We start from the raw sequence: 22079 nt of genomic DNA on the forward strand, positions 1-22079 counted from the left end.
AACTTATCAGAAGACAGAGGGAATACATATTTTCTTGGTGTGACCATTATGGACTCTTACATATCATAAAGCCGGGAACTGTCATTTTTCAGCCACAATTAAGTTTGAGGAATGTATATACATAATGAAAATAATCAACACTTGACATTAGTATCTTTTCTCAGACCCTTCATTAGGAAGTCAGTTTAACTATAAAATACATTTGTTTTCATTGCCATGAAAAATCTACACCAAAATTCCTCCTTAAGCAGAATTGGATAGCACAGAGCCAACCAAATTGAGGGATTTTTTGAGGACACATACCCAGCATGTCAGCTAATTTCATTTGTGATATGAGCATTTAATGTTTTTTTTTTTCTTAGGCTTTGCAAACAGGAGTTGGGTGATATAAGAAACGACAGATTTCAAGTCCATGTATTACAAAGAATTTGGGCAAATACATCGTACATCGTACATCATGAATCATAATGTATACTGTACAAAAACTATATACAACACACACACAGATACATTTGGTCTATAAAATTGTAAGCTCCTACGAGGCACTGGATATTAACAAGATGAAAATTGCACAAGATATACATATATTTTTTGCACCTTCATATGAAAAATACAATCAAAGATGAAAGTCATCATACATTTGTAAATGAATGCTCCATGGGGCAAATAATAGTTATGCATGAAAAAAAGAGATTATTCAAAACCTGGCACATTTCTGGATGGGTGATTGCATGATGAATGATTGTAGCGCATGAAAACAGAAATCTGATCTTTGTGTGTACAAATGAAAAAAAATGAAAATGATGAAGCAAGCCTACAGAACTCCCAAAGTAAGACAAAGACTGTCACTTTTTCTTCTTCTGCATGAAAAAAAAATTAGCAATCGCAAGCCACCATAACATGCTAGGATCATACACCAAACTGTGTATTGGGAAAAAAATGTGTCTCTTCGTTCAGCCTAGTTTACATATGCGATCTAATAACGCATATCGTCTACATTGATTGCATACTTACAAAATAGTACTGCTTTTACTCAAATTTTTTCCTTCAGGGACACCATCAAATACATGTACATGTAGGTAACCTCTTTTTAGGTTCTTAATCTGTGAGGACAGAGGTTCACTATCAGTTTAATATGATTTCAAACTTATGCACATTACTTCTTTGAGCACCTCGGGATGAGCATTTCTATACCTACATTGTATCTCGTCTAAATGAACCTTGACACTTTGACTTTATCCCACCTTGAAGAAAAACAAAACTAATTGCTGTGTATTTGTTGAGAGTTATGACTTCCATGTCAATTGGGAGGTTGTTGGTGATAAAACCCAGCCGCATGAAAAACCGACTCAGTAATATCCATTTCAATTAATCGTAAACTTTGAGAATACTTTCAGGAAATACTTGATAATAAATGGAAATGATTGTGAACTCTAGATGCATATTAGCACCCTATGTGCACAATTTCTTTGTACTTCTTCCAATTTAACATGAGATTCAAACACATTTTAAAATTAATAAATATCTGATATCTATAAATAGTCATCTGAAGCAGATCTTTCAAATGTGAAAGTCACTGGAGATGGAAGATATGAAAAATAGAACCATTGGTTAACAATATTCTTCCATGGGCATAGGAATATAATGATAAAGGCACAAGAATAGCATTGTTGGTGAATTCAATAAAGTAAGTATAAAAAGCACTTGAAAATGAAAAACGGAGGAGAAAATCTATCAAAGACTGAAAGAAATGTCCACAGAGTCTGACTTTGGTTTCATGGAATTCCATCATTTTTCAAAAATGAAAAAACAGTGGGTACAGGAAGCACAGTATGGCATATCTATAAGATTCAGAAACATACTTCACAATTCTAAGTTGGAATCAATGACATTTACAGTATCACTTGGTGTTTCTCCATGGAGCATCCTCCACATCTCTTTGCATGAGTCCACTGTCAAATCAGATAGATACTGACACTGAAGTTGGTCTGATAGAGTGAGTCCGGATTTGTTCTCAACGGATGTCTGCCCGAGCAAGGAATACAGGGCTATTTTGGTTACGACCTTTGCTTGCTCTGTCATGAGCCACTTTTCTAGTCCTTGGTTCAGTGCCTCGGCTGTGCTTGCATTATCAGTGAATACTGTTGATGGTGGGCCCCAGAGCAGGCACTGAAAAAGGGCAGCAGCCTGGTGGCAGGTGATCCTGTCCTGAGGATTCTTGGCGAGGAGTTTTGCAGCGATTGTGCGTAGATCAGCAGAGAGGGACGACTTGACGGGGATATCAGGAAGGTCATCTGCAGTGTAGTCGGAGATGATCAAGCTCGTCCTGGTGGAGAAAGGGTTGGGTTGATGAAGGAATTCGTAGACCAGAATCCCTACATCAAACTCGTGGCATTTCTGCTCCAGCTTTGACGCCACCTCCTTCTCGTCTGCCCTCGTTGGGGATACCACTTCTGCCCCCATCAGGTGGTTGATGACTAGACGGTGTCCTCCGCCTGGAAGCCCACTCTCTGTCAGCAAGAGGTGGTCGAGCTTCAGGCTCTCAAGGCACATGTGGCGTGACTGAAGCTGGCACAGTCCCTGACACAATTGCAGCAGCATCAAAGCAACATCCCGCTCATAGACCTCAGGTAGATTCGCATGTTTCTCGATATTCTGCGAGACATACTCCGCAACGTTCCCCTTTGGTAAGTCATCAACAATGACCAAGGCTGTCTCTATGGATCCACCTGATTGGGTAGAACTGCCCCTGGTTTTTCTTTGCTCAAGAAGTGAAGGATCAATGGTCACAGTGTCTCTGGTTGCATGGGACACAGATATAAGGTTGGGCTGGGATGTCATTGACTTGGTCAGTTCAGCCATCTGAAGCACCTGAGTTGTCTTGCTTGGATCACAACATACCTAGATGCATCAAAAATATAAAAATGAAAAGGATATTAATGAGGTTTATGCTCTTCTTTCTAATTTTTTGAGATAACTGTAAGACAAACTCATCACCTCCATACTCTCTGAAAGAGAGAAAAAAACATGTAGATCCCTACAACTACAAGTAAGGTAAGGGCACAAGAGTCTGGATAAAAAAAAATAAATACTGGCTTGCAAATACCAGATATTCAAAAAGAATACATTCGGGTGAATAAAAACTCTACTGATCTAAAACAAGCAAAGAAGAAGGGGAGCAGAAATATTTGTTCCTTGGTAAAATATCATTCAGAGAATAGATACTAAGTAAACTAAAACATATATGATTGATTGTATTTGTAAACAAAATGATTGATTCTGCAAGCACAATAAATAACCTGACTCACACAGATATCAAATGATAATAAGTACTTAGAAACTGTCATGCTGTTTTGACAAACAAGTTGATAAACCTGACATTTAATTCCTCAGCTTGTAACTCCAAATCTCAAATTTCATAAGAATAAAATGACATGTGGATGATATTTCATAATGGGAGCACTAACAAGAGTACTTATCCAATTCATTTTCTTTCGGTATTTGACCATGATTTGGGTTTAATCAGCCGTAATGTGACCACAGAATCAATGCCTTGCTGACAAACCTGACCACAAGACTCAGACACGTCTGCTGATCCAAATGAATCAATTAATCTAATTAGCAGGACGGGATTGAATCCGGAAATTACTTAGTCACGGATATCTTTAGCAGATAGCATTTCAATCAACACATGCACCGAAATAGTAATATTTGCACCATCAATTGGCATCACGACAATATTCATTCCATATCTTTTTTCCTGTGTCAGTAAAGAAGGTAGTTTGTAGAGATGTACTTGTTTTTCATCTGTAAATTTTCACTGAGCTATAAGAGGAAAATTTAGTACTGAAAAATAAAACATGAACAGTACACAATTCATTCCTTATTTTTGTTGCTACTGCAGAGTTTAAGAAAAAATATGTACTTTTAATAATAAGTTTATAAAAGAAACCCAATGTGGTCAGGTATAGATAATATATCCACATCAATTAAGTAAATTCAAAATTCCAAATCAATGGATCAGATATCACCAAATATCACTGAGGCCAACAAAATTATGAACCAAATTCTGAACAGTTAGGTCCATTACAGATTTATTCCATTCTTTTTTTGTAAAATCTTCTTTTTGAAGAAAACATGACTCCATTTAAGATTTGATATATTGATAATTTTAAGAGACAAATGTAGTAGGAGAAAGACTCACCAGTAAGCCTGGAGAAGTGGAAGAGTTTGTTGGATGTGTTACATTAAAGAATGCAGCTCCTGCTGAACGACACTTAGGATCTGTTGATGTCATCTGCTCCTTCCAGACCGAGTCTTTACACCCTGCCCAGTCAAGTGAAGTTGTTGGTATAGTCCTCGAGAGTTGTGTCAAGGCTTGAAGATGGACCACACCAACATCATGGAGAAGATTACCCAGAATTGGCTGATCGAGGGATGAACTCTTGTGAGAGTTCAAACTGAATTGAACATCTGCATCTGCAAAGGATGTCTTTGATCTTTGAGAACTGTCCTCTACTTGGGTCCCTGCATCCTTGAGGACTTTGCCATCCAGATCCACTTGAGGAACCAAAGCTAGGTTTTTATAGTCGCTTTGCAGGACACTGGAAAGGGGGAACTGGGTGTCGATGGCTTCATCTTCCGGAGCAATGATTCGGACTGGACGCTTCGGGACAACCTTGCCATCGGCATCTACCCGCAGTGGTTCTGACTGTGTGCTCCGGAGAGCGGACTTCAGGGGCTGTGAGGAAGTCAGTGCGACGTCCTCAAACACCAGTTGCTTCGCACTGGTCACCTCGACTACATCATCTTCTGTATCAGCATCAGGGGTTGGTTTATCAGGAGTCTTTGGGGCCATGCGTTTTACGCGAGATGGTAAGTCCTCGAAGCCTGTGGTCCTGTTCCGTTGTCTCCGCCTCGCTGGCTTCTGAGGGGCTATGTTCGCTCGTCCGGTACCTGCATTGGGATAATAACAATGGAAGATACAAGCAGGTTATTAACTTGACATCTACTACAACTCTGTACATGCCTGGAAATTCAAAAGTTTATCAAAGTGAATCAAAAGATTGAATTTCACTGAGGAATAATGATTCACATTCAGTGAAACCCCTCCAAGGTTCATTGACACATACCGTCAACATTGACACTTCTTTTCCTCTTCCCTATAGGTGAAGAACAACCTAGACAATAACATTCCATATTGTCCACTAAAATAAGTGCAACAGGACAATGCTCAATGAGCTAGTTCCGCCAAATGAAAGAGATAAATAAATACTGTCATCAAGTCAAAAACCAAAAAAAAACTGAAGTAATTCCCCCTCATTTATATATTAATCCATTCAGATTTCCAAGGTAATGATGCCATAAAAGGACTATCTTAGACTTCATGGAGGTACAAATGAATTCTCCCAAATATCAAATAAAATTGGCAAGGTTTGCAGATAATTCAAACATGAGGCCCTGTGAAAATATAGAAATGATGAATAAATTCAAAGAATATGGAATTTCCTGTTAGAATCCATCTAATCTCCCCACTTATGAAATATTTTGTTAAGATATTGCAGGGTTATGAGGATTAAATTGATTCTTGACAACGTTCCAAATATCTACTCTTGGTCAAGGCTGGATATGAACTCCTTACAAGTCTCTTTTATGTGGTTTAAAATCAATATGTAGATATACCTTTAAGATCCTAGAATTTAAAGGTCAGAATGAATGTTCTTCATGCCTTTCAAAAACTATTTCTTATGTACAAGTAAAAGCTTAACAAAAACTGTGTCCAATAAGGTTTCTTTTATAGCATATAGAACAGTGCACATGAAGTAAGATTCTGTATCAAGAAGCAATTGGCAGAAAATAATGTTAACTGTTGGGATCATATTGAATGTTTTATTGACTTTCATGATCAACAATCAAAGAAAAATATGGAGCAAATGGGCTTCATCGAGGTAAAAAAGTAAATAAAAACTAATGTTTCATTGTTCATTGAATTGTCATCTACACACAAAGTAATTAGATGTAATGATTGCTATTTTCTTAACATGTTGATGCTGAAAATACATGTACATGTAGATAAACAATTATAGAAACAAGTATGCATGTACACAAAATAAATCAATACCATTTCCCCCACCTTGTTTCCTGTGCCTGCATGTACTCAATAAAATCCTAGTGTAAACCAAGCCTTTTTTGTTTGATATGTCGATCATGATAATAAATAAATGAATTAAAAACTAAATTATAAGCAAATCATATGATTTCTACATAAATATGTATTCAAAAGAAAACTATTAAAGCCATTTCCGCACCTTGTTTCCTGTGCTTACAGAAATAAATCCTAGCTTGAACCTATGTAAAATGCTCAACAAGCATGAAACCTTCATACAATCCTTGAGTTGATCATAGAATATCACTTAAAGCTCTTCTTCATTCACTAATCATTATTTATGGTGTCCTTCACACTTCAAATAAGATAAGAACACCTAGCATTTTGCCAAATGTGACACGGCCCAGCTCACTCCGGGAAGTGATTCACAATGCCCCGTCAGACTGACTCAAAATCTGACAAGAAAAGAATTACCACCAAAAAATGAAGAAATAAAATGGGATTGATTTCATTATTAGGAATCCGGTAAATGTCAGCACATTTCCAGCCAAAATTTATTCAGGGACGGGAGTTCTGTGTTTAGTGATTACAATTGGATTTCCTTGGAACAATCAGCTCTTTTATCTTCAAATTGAGTTCTCAAAAGGTGACAACAAGGTTGGATATAATGAATACTACCTGTCTAAATATGTGTAAGGATTACTAAGCTGAAGATGAATGTCTTAATAAATCATATACGTACATGTAGTTGATGACAAAATTCTTTGAAATGATAAAACAAAAACAAGTCCTTGCAAACTAACCAACCAGTAAGCAGGAGGTGCCTATATATAGTCCCAGGGATAATGACTTCTCCTACTGAGATAATCTGGGAGGAAAAAAATCATGATTTACTTTTTTTTTTGTTCTTGCACTTTGTCTTTTGATTAAAAAGTAACGATAAACCTACAGGGTGTGATACATGTAGATGTACCACTGTAACACAGGAAATGGTGTTTTCACCAAAGGACAGAGTGTTGCGGACACATCTGTCACTTTGTGATTTATGTTTAATGAGCATCCCTGATTTGAACTGTTTTGTGAGGAGCATTCATTGCAGTTCTTTTCAAGACCGGCCTCGTGGTGAGCTGTTAGTCTGCTGTGCACACCATTCACTCAACTTTAAGGGTCTGAATGTGCAGCCTATAATGCCTTGTGCACTGAAGGCCCTCTGTGCGTTAGTCTTTGCGTGGAGACCCACTTGTTGATCAAAGTTTCAATCAGGGTCTGCAGACTAGTGAGCTATAGGTATCTACTGCATTATGCAATTAAATCTTGTTTTATATTCATATAGATATGCCTATTATAGATCCATCATGGTTTGCAGTGCTTACATGTATGTATAGGCCATGTCCACATTTGCAATTTTTATGTCAGTTTCTAGCAAGTGGAGGAAATATTTCTACACATCATTGACTAATAAATTGAAATTGATTCCATTGTTTACTGAATGTGTTTTACACATGGAAAACTGGCCACTTGGTGAAATGCTTTCCTAACAAGCCATCTTTAAGTTGTTTGTTTTACGCACTGACAAACAATTTAAAACCAATTTGAGAACATTGCATTCATTATTACACAGGTAACAGACTTTTGGTATCACAGCCACACATACCAATACTCATTCAAGACCGTGAACAGACAGGGCATGGCATCACTGACAGTTCAAGAGTTTCAATCTGAACTAAATTGAGCTCCCTTCATTGTTTGTAATTCCTAGATTAAGATCTTGAGTTGACATTTGCTTTCAGGAATCACTTTTGAGATGCATTGATTAGTATAAATGCCATGTCAAATTGAATATCCGTCTTCTAAGGCTGATATATACCCCCATGTGAAATAAAAAATAAAAAGTTATCAAAATCAGATCTTTATATTCAAGTATAATATGATAGTAATTTATTTCAAATTATCACAGCTGTGAACAAACACTTATATTCATTTATTTTTTATAATGAGATAGATGTGTATTAATAAAGATTATTGGTACTTTTGGTACGTAAGCAATTACTGATATAATTATCAATAACCTTTATAAACCAGAACAAACTGTCTCCTAGACATAGCTAGCCTTGGTTAACCTCAGCTTACTTTTCTCACAAGAATTTGTTTTCAGCTACAAAAAGACAATATGATAGCAAACTACTACAATACAGCAAAAGTATGTAAACTTGCGTTTGTGCAGATATTTACATTTATCTCTAGAATGTTCACGAGGAAAAGTAGACAGAATAAATGAAGAAATAAAAAAACTATCATTGATAAAAATGTATATTGAATATTCATGCAGGGGTTTCGACTAGAGCTTCATTTCAAATCTATCCCTAGATACATGTATTTAAAACATCAATTCATCAATTCAAGGCTTTTAGGGAATAGAGATGACGTCATTTGTAAATGACTGTGGGCGTTGTAAACATTAATGCTCACACAAACAATTGTCTGATAACCTTGGCTTAACCTCTATATCACCAAAGCCATTTTTTAATAAATAAGGAAATAAGAAAATTATGTACAAGTACATATATGACTATAAAAGATTAATTGAATTTGGGAACAATTACACAGACTTTTGGTGTGTATTTTTTTTTGCTAATGTTAAATGGGGGGGGGCATGGATTAAAAGTGTCTCAATACATACAAACACATACATGTATTTCTTATGGCATTTTCCTATGCTAGATTTTTTTTTTGGGGGGGGGGGGGTGCAATTTAGCCAATTTGAGCAATAAATGCAGGTTGGAGGATATGGATTGTTAAAACATATTTATTTCACCCTACAAAGCCATTCTCAAAACCCTAGAATTATTTCAAATAAAGTACATGTACATACACATAATGGTAATACAATGCCCTTTTTTGTAATTAATAATTTGAAGATATTACTAATTAAAATGTGAATTATGTTCATGCATAGAGGTGTAGGCTGTATATGGAGCAGATTGAATTAAAGAATCAATTAATGAAATTATAACAGTCACTGCATCTTTGTGAGATTAAAACAGTACTGCATAATATGTATAATTAAACATACATATACCGGTAGTATGTGAATTACCAAGCAATGAGACAAACTTTGACATTCATACATGTACTTCCACAAGAACATTACATACTGTCATGTACATGTGCAAGAGTCAACAAGATCGGTCCATGTTTCTCACCTTTGTTGTTGACTTAACATGAATAAACATACAAAGTAATTCATATCACTATCAGGATCTACATGTACAAATCTTCCTCAGTAAATAATAAAAAATAGGGAGTGTTTCGTTGCCTGGTGGATTCATCAACACCATACTATAATCATATTTTGACTCATTTCACTGCATCTTCTTTCTTTATTCTTGTTTGCCACAGACAGAAACAAATCAATAATGCAAAATAAAACCACTTGTTATTTATCCCATCCAAGGCTGGCGGTTGTGGTTTGAAATCTATTCGACTTCTATTGTGTGTCATCTTCCCTTGTTCTGGTTGAGATGCTATTTGTTGAGAGCATATGGCTTTATCAAGGTCATATCAAATATTGCTTCTGAAATTCTTTATATTGCTATATGCGACAATATAGTTATTGTCAATTGTTTTCTATCAAACAAATTATTCATAAACAGATCTTGGATAAAGGAAGATGCGATTCAGCCTAAATTAATGAAGAGTTCAAACCTAGTTGTTCACCTTGTCCTCAAATAAACTTTGAAAGTAACTGGATAGAAAGATAAACTTTACAAATGTGATCTGTAATTAGCCTACATACAGGTGACAGGATATGTTCTTGCGACATTTGGTCCAGTCTGAATATCTACGGGGGCATACATGTAGGGTTAGAGTTAGGATTGTAACATAATTTTTTAACATGCTTGACTTAATGAGCAGATTTTCTATGGGAGCAATTGTCGCCAGATCAATTATCGCTGGAGAAAATGTCATGGAACCCAAACTTCAGTACATGCACGTACCTGGACCATGGTGAGCTACATGTATATGGTCCGGAAAAGAAGTACGCCTTTGTTGAGCACTTCACTTTGGAGAAAGATTGCCCTTAATGATCCCTTTTTATTTTCCACTTCCATTTTTTTTTCTCTCACAAAATGACGATACAATACAAGCCTCTTAATATTTCAATTATACCAGTTTTGAAAAGTGCCTCAAAAAATAAGCTGGAAACCTGATTTCATTTAACTTTCACCACAATGTTTCAACACAAAAAAGGGAACAGTACAAAGACCCCTGGCCGATTCCCACGAATCTCCCGATCCATTTACAGTCCAATTCATTCAAAACATGTTTATTTTCACAGGGACCATGCAAGCTCCATCTAGAATATTGAACATTAAAACTCGCCCAGGCCGTGTGCATAGTAGAGTCGATGAGCCATCATCAGCACGAGTCTGCTAACATTTGTATGCTTGGAAATTAAAGGGGAAGTTCACCCAATCACCCTGACAATTTTTTTTTGCAAAAATAGCAGAAGAATAATAAAAATATTGCTGAAGGTTTGAAAAAAATGCATCATGGAATAAGAAAGTTATTAGAAGTTTAATCATTTGATTAATTGATTTGTGACATCATACATGTATGCGATCAGCTTTCCTGCATATCATATGGTAGGAATCGAATGAAATGCAATTCAGAAAATTGAAATTGGTTTTTACTTTACCTTTTAAAGTAAATAGACAAATAATTTCACACTTTTCCTTAAAAAGAAAACAAAATCAGGTCAGCACCAACCATTAAAAAATTAAAATTTATGCACTTTATGGGGCAGCTTCTCATTTATGACATCACAAATCCAATTAAAATTCTAATAACTTTCTTAATCTTTCATGAATTTTCCTCAAACCTACACCAATATTTTTCATTATTTTTTTTACAACAAACTTTTCTTCAGGATGAAATCCTACTCTGGAGAGAAAACTTAAAACCCTGTTCCCATTAGCCCACAATGGAGAGTACCAGCTCAAACAATTTTAAAGTGAACTTGACTCTGAGCATGTGCACTTCTTTGGCTTAAACTTAAAGGATGCAATGGTCTGTATCATACTAATTATTCAAGTAAATAAGGATCAAAACCAGGTATAATTTTACATTTCATTTGACTATTAAATGGTTTTGGTTGTTGAAAGGGAATGATTTCACCAGGGTTTTTTGTACACATATTAGCCCAAATATGCACTGGTGGCTCTGAATTCTAAAACTGACAGTGGGCGTTATGCAGATTTCATTCACTAATTATGCTTATTTCATCATATATTGAGTCCAAGAAATGAATCCATCCTTTATATAAATAGGCACTAAATTCATGTTTGTTTTTAATAAGGTTAGACCTGCTGCATTATCAAAGCCTACTGTTCATATATTAATCAATTGATACATCATTGAGCTCAATGATCCAAACTGCAACATCATTGATGCTATAGTAACATACATGTATGAATAATGCATCCTAATTATATAAAAAAATGCATTCATTATTGGTCTATCTTTCTCTCTCTCTCAAATTACCTGTTGAATTAAGCATAATTAAAGCATGAAATCTGCATAAATCATGTTGAGTTTTCAAACTCTGGCTAATTTGGGCTGATGAGAACCCTCCCAATATATACAATGGCGAGGCGGGTCAGACACACTCTCTACAATAGCTCTGTTTCAATTTGCATTCCTCACTTTTTGTGATAAATCTCCAAGCTCAAGATCAACCAAACATGAGGGAGAGCTTTTGTTGGGGGAGTTGCCATAATACACCTCCAAAATGGGCATTGTAGACTTTTTGCCATTTGTGCTATCATTGAACATTCACAAAGGGAGTTTCAAATGAACAAGTTAGCTGGGTAGGGTAATAGATCTTTGTACTGTGGTAAAATATGACTGAATACAAAGGAATATTGGATTTACTTTATTATGATTGTGATGTATTTGAAAATAAGCGGCCTTGATTTAACAAGGTTGGATTATTCTGTTGTGATAAGTGGGCCACATCTTTGACACAGGAGCCTATAAACTTCTTTATATTTATTGCTGTATTAGACTGCATGCTTATCTTTTTTTCAACTGAAACTATTTAATTTTTTTTCAATTGTATTATTTCATGACACTTCCTAAATCACTTAGAATTTGGAAATTTGGATCCTGTATTTCTTTTGATGATATTTACTCTTTTGGCCGGTGTCCTAACATCCTGACATAATAGAATACACAGGAAGTATGTTCTTCGTTACAAGATTGATCAAGTTATGTTAATTTCCATGCTAAGCAAAAAACATGAAGTATCAACACTCTCATTGTAGAATTCAATAAAATTAACCTTTTCTCGTAAGTGAAGTGAATAAATTCGTACTTCACAAATGTACTAGAAAGAGTACACATAATTTTGATTGAAATATATCTACTGTAACAATATATTACAAATCAAATCTAGGGGATTAGAATAATTTGGATAAAAAACACCTGTTTGATATGTTCAACAAGTCACAAGTGTGTTCTTAATGGACTCTACATGTCCATCAGACAAGACTGGTGTATTTCAAAGGATGTTAGGATTGTTGCTAAGTTTTCAATAGTGCTCTCATTAAAAAAAAAATCATAGATAACATGCGCCACTTACAATTATAGAATTGTCTGTCTTTAATATTTTTTTCCCATCAGTAGACATAAAGACCTTTGTATATATGGAGAGCGAGATTTTACAAAATATACATGTAAGGAGTTTAAAAGTTTGGATGAAAGAAAATGTGAAAGCACACACAAGCTTGGATACCATTATTTCATACACTGTGAAAGTTAACACCTCTTTGGTGCATAGGCAACATCTTGCCGGTGCCCAGCTCATTATGTTGAGCGAGGATGAATTGGTTCAGCAACCAAGGCAAATCAGAAGCTGCTTGGAGGCACAGTACGTGACAAGGGACTGTATAGGTGATTTCATACCGCCTCGATCATAAGAATCCCTGTTAAATTACGAGAACTTTTCTAGGCTAAAAAATACCCATCAATTATTCCTGCATTCACACCGACCCGAAACATCCCCTTCGGGATAAGTTCCTGAAGTTACGAGCATGCACAGTATGGTCTGATAAGCAGGCAAGGTGAGAGATTCAAAATCACTAGCTCAGCAGCCACCCACAGCGCCCAACTACGCGCTGGGCTAAAAGTTCCTGTAAATTGCTTTCACATTGCCAAAATACCTGCGATCTTGGAAAAATCCCCGCGAAAGTTTTCGTAATTATGACAAATACCTACTATTTAGTGGGTATTTTCTTTCGGGGAGATTACGCGTAATTTGCTTTCACAATATTACCTGGTATTTTCTGATCAGGGTAAATTTCCCGATCAGAAAATACCTGGAACTGACAAACTTCGAGGCGGTCTGAAACCATCTTATATTCCTCAAACCTTGCGCCCCAGTCCCCCACTCCCAGGTTCCTGTTCATCCCACTCCCAGTCTCCGTTCACAGAGTGAGTAATACATCAAGATTGAAATGGGGACAAACAGGAGGAAAGAAAGCCTGTACTATCAAATTCACAATCGGACTGAAGAAAGACCTTTATAAGGCCCACATCTGGCAGCAATTACATAAAGCGCAAATCCTTTGAGGGGAACGGTCACCTTAAAAGATATCAGATCAAACATATAAATCAAGATGTGTGAATTCATATGAAATATTTAGTTCCATCTTCCTACATGTACCTGAAGATATTGGACATAAGATTTAAAGTAAATGAACCAATGACCTTGATCAATTGTATGACCTCTGTATTTCTGAATAGCACAAAGAATAAAGCAACTTCCCCCAAAGAATGACTATGGTGCAAGAGCAGAGGGATTTTGCAAGAAACTTATTAGCAAATGAATCGAAAGCATCTGCTACCAACAAATTATATAACAACTTATTCCATACGTTGCACAAACGGAAAAAATATATTGCTGGGTTTCTTCATGTAAGGATTTGTTGGATTGTTTATCTGACAGTCTGTTTTACCTGATAGTAACCATAGTAACAGTCAGACACTTTGCCTCTCAGTTATTCAAAGATCAAGGAAAGTTGTCAGACCTGACAAATTGTCAAACAGATGTTAATGAAACACTCCCCTGGAAGTAAACTAATTCATTGCCATTTCAACGTCAATTGCTATCAATCAAGATTGACGGGGTACCTGTTGATAGCATATTTTCCACAATACTCCTAAGACTGTTTATATTGGAAACTTAAGTATGAAAATTTCAAGACTTGTACCTACCCATGTTTTCATAGAGGTGCTTTTCATCCTCTGTTCTGTTCGTCTCATTATTCTTCCTCCTGCTGCTGGGTGACAAAGAGTAGGACTTCTGGAGTGGGACTGGGTCTTCACTGGGGCCTTCATCTTGGTGATCTGGGAGGGGTGTAGGAGGTTTGGGCGCCTTTCTTTTCCCCCCACTTCTGGTTACATCGTCGTCTTCGCTCTCAACATAGCTGTTCCTGTTGTGATTGGTTGCAGCATTGGGTGTGGTCTCTTTGGTATTGGGTGTGGCGGGAGAGGCAGCATTAGTAGTAGCTTGGGATGCTCTTTTGATAGCGACTGTTGGCTCCCCCTTGTAGGCATTGATGACCTCCAGACGCTCCAGGGAGTTCCTAGGATTTGCAGGATTTGGGTCAGTAGCTGCAGGAGGGGACGCAGAGGCAGAGAAAGAACTCACAAGCCACTTCTCCACCTCCTCCGCGTTGAACTCTCTCTCCGGACTGCCAGAATCGTTTCGTTTCTTCTTTCTCTTCCAAGGCAACTTGGACCGTTTGGACTTTGTGGTGACAGCAGGTGCATCCTGTGTGGCAACTGTGTTTGGGAGGTTGAGTGGCTGTGGTCTGTTGAGAGGAGGTGGAGGAGAGGCCATTCGTCTCATATGCGGGACACTTGGTTGGTTCTCCTTGTTGGAGACATCCTTCAATTTTTCTCTGCTCATGGGTGACAATTCCCTTCGTCCAGTGGGGAGAAAACTCTCGCAGCCTCGCTCGGAAATGACTCTCTTTCTTGGCTTGAGTTGCCTTTCTAGATTCATGTTGATTTCTAAGAGGGGACATGTCTCTGTGTCTTGAAGGAGACATCTCTCTTCGTACTTCATCACCCTTTCCTGAGCTCCCACTTATGTAGGTTTCTACCTTGGACTTATCATTATTAGATGCCTGCGGATGTGATGATCTGTCAATGTCATCCGATAGGTCTGAGGAGCTCCTGTCTATTGATTGTTTCTTGTCCTTTTTGTGTTTTTGAGGGGGAGAGGGTGGGGAACGATGTGGCAAGCTATCGAGCCTGTCATCCCTCTCCCTTACAAAGTCCTGTTCAACAAATTCCATTGATGGTGGCCTTGGAGCCACCCTCTTAAGCCTAGTCCTACTAAACTCTGGTATATCCTGGTCCTTTCCACTCGAACCATTTGATAATTCCTCCTCCAAAACTGGATGAGTTTTTGACCTTGATCGAGATGGTCTTCTCGATTCTTGTAATGTCTCATCACTCAATGAAACTCTCTTTGATTCCAAGAGATTCTGGGCACCTTCTTTCTTAGCAGTTTTTTCCCTTTTGGTTGCGGAAGTTTGCTTTTCACTGCTTTTCTCAGTAGGCTGCAAGTAATCAATGCTTTGACTAGGACCCAGCTCTACCCGACCATCTACATCAGCATCCTTGCCATTTTTACTAGCATCCAAGTCGGAGCTGTTATACACCTTTGGCATAATATATATAGGAACCTTATACTGTCCAGAGTTTCGCTTCTTTTTCCTATTATTATCAGGGGGTTGTTCATCATGAAGAATGATAGGGTATGGTGGTGTATTTCTCTTACTACTCTGAGTAGGTGGTGTTTCATGCTTGGGGGCATCACTCGAATCACTGGATTCCATGGAATCATTGATACCCGAGTCTGTGTGGAACTGAGATGCAGTATATATGCCATCTGCAAGGGCAACATTTCTCCTTGAGAAGTGACCCGATGGATCCATGGAGGTACCAGCTCCACCATCCTCTTGCTGAATCAATCCAAGACCTTCGTCGAGTTCATTTGACATTCTTCCACTACTTGATGAGGTTCCTTCACTGCTTAATGCCGAGCTTGATTTCCTTTTCTCCTGCGTATCATGCAAATCTACGACCCTATAAGGATTTGTTTTCACCGTTGGAGATGCAACAGACCCCTCTGCCATCTCTTCGCTACCATTGTCTCCTCTGTCTCTCTCATAGTGATGAGATACCTCCCCACTCTGCGAAATAATTGTGACACAATCCGCAATATGCCCATATCGGGATGTCAAATCCTGTTGTGCATCACTGCCAGCATGTTTCTGGGGAGACGTGACCGGAGACTTGCCAAAATAAACATCTGAACTGAGCTGGCTGCTTCTCACCACAACATTCTCAGTCTGCACATCATTCATGTTTTCACCTGTAGAAGTGCTGACATTCACCATTATTTCTTCATTCACAGGCGGCATAAAGACCTCTGGATCAGATGTCTGTCTCTTGTGTTTTGTTAGTGGCTTTATAGATGGCCTTGACTTTCCTCCTATGGTTTTTGGAAATGTCTCGTGGCCTGTAATTGGAGCTTGTGAATTCATGACAAAATTGGGCAGATTTGACTTTGAATCCACTAATTTCTGTTGCTCATCAGCACTGGCATCACTTCCAACCACATTCGGCAAGTCAGGAAGATCTGGGAGCATTTCTTCCGTCTCGATAACAGAATGGTTGTTGTTATTGCTACTATGAACCTCAGCAGGAGAGGTAAGCCCCATGCTCTGGATGTGTCTAAGATTCTTGGCGACTTTTCACAAACTCTGGGAGCTCAGGATCACGGCGGTTCCTGTCTCTGGTCTTTGATGGGCTTCCTGCCTTCTGCACAGGGCGCAACACCCGCCTAAACTGCTCACTGTAACTACCACTGAGCTCCAGCTCACTGTCTGATGGATTATTATCCCGGGTAGATGTTGCCATTGGTCTCTATTCCTTGCTTATCAGCAAGCACATTGATGTTGATACTTCCATTCTCTGAAGACGATTCAGAGCCCTTTATCCTGTCTTGCGTCGAATCATGTTTCGATGATACCTTGTTGTCCAAACCAGACGAGCGTTCTGCTTCACAGGGGATGTTTAAGGTCAAGGCATTCTTTGTTGCTTTGCTCGTCACATCATGCTTTGCATTGTGGGATAGTGAATCTTTAGTTCTCTCTTTACCCCTCTTCCTGTTATTCCTCTCGGCCTGTCTCTCGCCCCGCCCTTTAACATCCTTCTGGAGGTTATTCTGGTTACGAATGATGACTTTGGGAATGTCGTACTTCTGCTTCGCAGCCTTCCCATCATTCTCTTGCACCTTGTTGATGTTGTTGTCAAGAGCGAGGATCTTTGTTGACTCCATCATGCTGTCCGCTTTCTCCACATGAGCTGACTTCAGTTTGAAGCAGTGGACACAGAGGTGTACTTTGAAGCGATGTTGTTCGAAAGCCGAGCAAGCCGAAGTGGTAGCTTTCTGATCTTCCAACATTTCTTTAAATGAAACAGATCCCTTCCCTTAAAATCTTTGATGTTCAAGCCTCATGGTTGACAAGTTAACTTGGTTATTCATCCGCAAAATGGACCTGAAGAAAAGACAAAACAATGAGACAAAATACCATTAGTTATAAAGTATTGATGATAAGGTTTCAAAAAACAATATCACATGTGGGAACATTGAAGTGGTACATGTACAGCACTTCACCCAAGTATGCAATAACAAAGTAAAAAAAACACAATAAGCTAGTTTTAATTGATTTAAGTCATATCGACCTCAAAGTGTGCATTCCTGATACATTGTAACAATAATAGAACATTAAATATTATCGACCAAGTATAAGATCACTTACAATAATGGGAAATGCATGCTTGAAATGTCTTCTGACTCTTATTCCATAATACAGACACACAGATACAACTCTAAAATGTTGAAAATGAATCATCAAATTACTACATGAACTCCCATTTGTGGGTGAATCACACTTGATGAAAAATTGCTCACATGAATGTATTCAAGCTTAAACAGCTTTTTCAAACTTTGTTCTGATACATGTAAAACTGCATGACAAATTGACATCATACCAGGCCAAATGTACATCCTAGTCCTATATTATGTTCTCACACAAAATTACAAATTAAGCTTTAAATAGTTTATACTCTAGGCTGAAAATAACACTATAAAATGAATAAAAGTAAAATTGAACAAGCACAGCACTGAAAATTTCATCATATTCAAATGTGTAAAAACAATTGTTTTGGCAAATTTGGGTTATTCCATATTTTGCTGAAACAGTTGATGATGTCATATCTTCACCCTTTCTTTGGAATTTCTTTTACGTATGTAATCAAATTATTCAAATTATTCTTCTCTAAGAATGTTAAAAAATATTTGACTACTGACTGAATATTCTGTCACAAGGGAAATCAACAAGTATACTGAAAAAAATAACATTTAAAATTTCATATGACAAAATAAGAAAAAGGAAAGTATTAAGACATCACCATCAATTGCATATCAGCAGATTTGGAGTAATTACATGTAGCTGAATTGGATGTGCCAGCACATACATGTATGAATGTTTTTAACAGAAATATGGCGCACTATAAATGCTGTGGACTAACGTCAACCTATTCATCACAACATGCACGCAACTGTTTTTATACTGAAATGTGCATAATTTCAAGATTAAATATATTCTGACCTTATTTTTCAATACAAACAATAAGCCCTTTTCAGATAGACAGATGAGCATCCAACCAAACATACACTCACACACACAACAACATAACTAAAGACGTATCTTTAGAAAATTTAAAAATAAAGAATTATTAATATTTTTTACTGTAGTTAATAAAGAACTTCAATATTTACAAACACAGGTCATATTCCTCTCAACAACTACATAAATTGTGTCACTGACAGGGAAGATAGTAGGCCGAATTCTTCTTAAATTACTCATTACACCATTTTTACAAACTAAAGTTAACATGAAATGTTTTTCCCCCTAAAAATTATATTTGTGGAAAAAATGACAACAAACATCATGGCTTCTGTCAACTAGGACAGACCGTCCTAACCTCTTTTCCACAGGAGTAATCCAAAGTTTAACCCTATCAATCCTCTTCGGATAAGAAATATATTGCTGGTATAAAAGCTGGTAGCAATGACGGAGAAATCCATTCCATTCAGGGCTAAGTTCCTGCTCAGACTTCATGGCAACCGAGGGCTATCAACGCTCGGCAAAGGTTTGACCTCTTTTCAGGTTCAAATACGCCTTGATAGTACGGGCATATTTACACCAGCCAGAGATTTCAATATCATGCTACTTCTGTTCCAGCAAATCTTCCAAATCAAAATAATTTTGAGATTATTTCTAATAAAGACAATTTTTGGATATTTTGTGGGATTCCATCCTAGGATTACAATTTTCAAGGTGACTCACTGGGGATTTTTTTTTTTTTTACTTTGCATAGAGTACTACATGTATGACATGATTTCTAGAGTCTTGGAGAATAGAAAAGATATTTGAAGACTCATAAAAAAAAATGTGAATAGAAATGAAAAATGTGCCTGACAACCAATCAAGAAAAAAAATGCATCAGAATGCAATCATTTACAAAGGATTTTTTTTAATATTGAAAAAGAATGATCTTGATACAGGCCTCTTAAATAAAAGTAAAATCTCAGCATTCTCGGAGGACATTCCTCACAAAAAATAATTAATCCCCCCAAAATCTCTTTTAGAATACCTGATGTAGAAAAGAAAAAAAGAAATTGTAACCAAAACTTTTGGTTTACAAAAGTATGTAAAAAACATTCACTTCATCAGATGTACTTGTTTGATAATTCCATACTTGTACATTGTATGGAGAATGATGTGTCAGGGCTGTGAGAATTTTTTTCCGGTGTATCATTGGAATTCAGTAACTAATAGGAGAATGTAAAAAAAAAATATTATTTTGGTAAAATAGATCAATGAGAACAATTTTACAATTAAGTTCTCTCTTCTAGGAAAAGGAGTAAAACAGTTTTGCATTGTTTATCCTCATCATCAATGAGAGATGAATATAGATCATTAAACATTGTTCAATAAAATACTAATATTCTCACATCCATGTAAAGGAAAATACAAGGCTTCATGGATGGATAGAGTAATCTACATTGTATATACAGGTTTGCAAACTTTTTGAAATGACAAAAATAAACTAGAAAAACTTTTTTTCTAAATATTGTTTATCCTCATCATCTATGTGAGATGAATATACATGTAAATTATAATATTATTCAATGAAATACTTTTCTTATCCCCATTTCCTATGTGCAGTAAATGCAGAGGATATTACAAGGCTTGATGAATGAATATTAAACAAAATCTACATTTCAAACAATACAGGTTTTCAAACTTTTTAAAACTGGCAGAAATAATGTTAAGCTTCATAAACAAGAGGCCTCTCACCATGATTTATTTGATTACAAAACTGTCCATTTCCAAATCGGTCCGTGTCCACAACAAAATCACAAAGATATATCTACTCTCCTTATCCCATAATATTCCTTCGGATCCTTCCTACTAGGTAACCAAATCCAGAGTAATCACGACTCAAGGAAACCGGCAGTTTAAGAACTGCACACAACACCACTCCAAAAGTTTGATCAGCTGTACTACCCTGGGTAAATCACGACTCAAGAGGGCAGCAGACAAATTCTGATAATTTATAGCCAAGAGTTCAGCTAAAAATTATCAATCCGATGGGAATGAACGGATGGTGTCAAAATTATTATTACACTGTAGAAGAATTCCTGCAAACTCCTATCTTTATAATATATGTATATACTCGCTTTAGATTTGGTACAGCATACTTGCACACAATTTACATTGGCCTAAAGTACTTGAAATAAAGTGTTTTTAAGTTGACTATAACTATAACTTAAATGATCATAATGATCACAGTCATTCAATGAACATAGTCAACATACCACTGCTGTACAATTCCAAGGACTGTGATGCATTGTGATGTACATGTAGACCTGCACAAGAACCCCAAATGTCCTCAATTAAACATATATCTAGTGAACTTGATAAAAAAAGGTTTTTATCTTGTTGAAATGTTCATCTTGGCCTATCCTATACACTTCCATTTATTTCCATATTAATTTAATGTGCTTGACATGATAAGTTTAGATCCAATGTAGATCAAAATCTATGGTCTTGGATGCCATTATAGTTTGCTTCATTGGCATCGGATATTTACTTTGCCCCTTCAAAAAAAAAGTCTCATATGTGCTGTTACACAGAAAATGCCCACACAAAAATAACTTGCCCTAAAATTATAGTAATTCATGAGGGCAGGCCTACACCTCCATGATTAAATCTTAACTTTTCAAGCACATTACAAAACAAAGAAATGGATGTGTATAAATAGGCCAAGATGAACATTTAGTCGAGTCAAGATAAAACCATGGACCCTACCTTCAAGTTCAAATGTACATGCAGCATACCAATAAATCACAGGTGTAGACAAGTACTTTCGATAGTGCACTTAATATCAGCCCACACCCACATTTTTTTTTCAGAAGCCAAGAATTGGGATGAGGAATGGGCCATAATAAATCATGGGAGAGGCATAAACAACTATGCACTTTCCATGACCTTTCACCTCAGTTGACCTCGATCAGTTACCTTGTATGTTTGTTCAAGGTTTAGAGCAGGATCAACTTTCTCTTTTCCTGGGGATGTATCCTGGGAGAAATAAAGCCATAATCAAGATGCTCAGTGAATTGAGGCCATCCTTTCATAGGCATGGTCATTGGTGGTATATGAACATAATACTGTACATGTATGTATTCTGTATTTCTTTATTTTTATTTTGCAAATAATATAGTGAATATTTCAACCAAGGAGGGTGGCTGCAAGTAATT

The 22079-nt window shown here is 36.9% G+C and overlaps 1 protein-coding gene across 1 annotated transcript; it reads right to left on the minus strand.

Moving 5' to 3' along the window:
* Positions 1–421: 421 nt before the first annotated feature.
* LOC121411901 (inactive tyrosine-protein kinase PEAK1-like) lies at positions 422–20834 on the minus strand. The gene is given in 7 exon segments (XM_041604789.1): positions 422–2901; positions 4205–4956; positions 14384–15107; positions 15109–16938; positions 16940–17086; positions 17088–17745; positions 20617–20834. Coding segments are annotated over 6 exon segments (5055 nt in total). The 5' UTR covers positions 17652–17745; positions 20617–20834; the 3' UTR covers positions 422–1863.
* Between the last annotated feature and the right edge of the window lie 1245 nt (positions 20835–22079).

Source organism: Lytechinus variegatus, chromosome 3, assembly GCF_018143015.1.
Source record: "Lytechinus variegatus isolate NC3 chromosome 3, Lvar_3.0, whole genome shotgun sequence".
NCBI lineage: Eukaryota > Metazoa > Echinodermata > Echinoidea > Temnopleuroida > Toxopneustidae > Lytechinus > Lytechinus variegatus.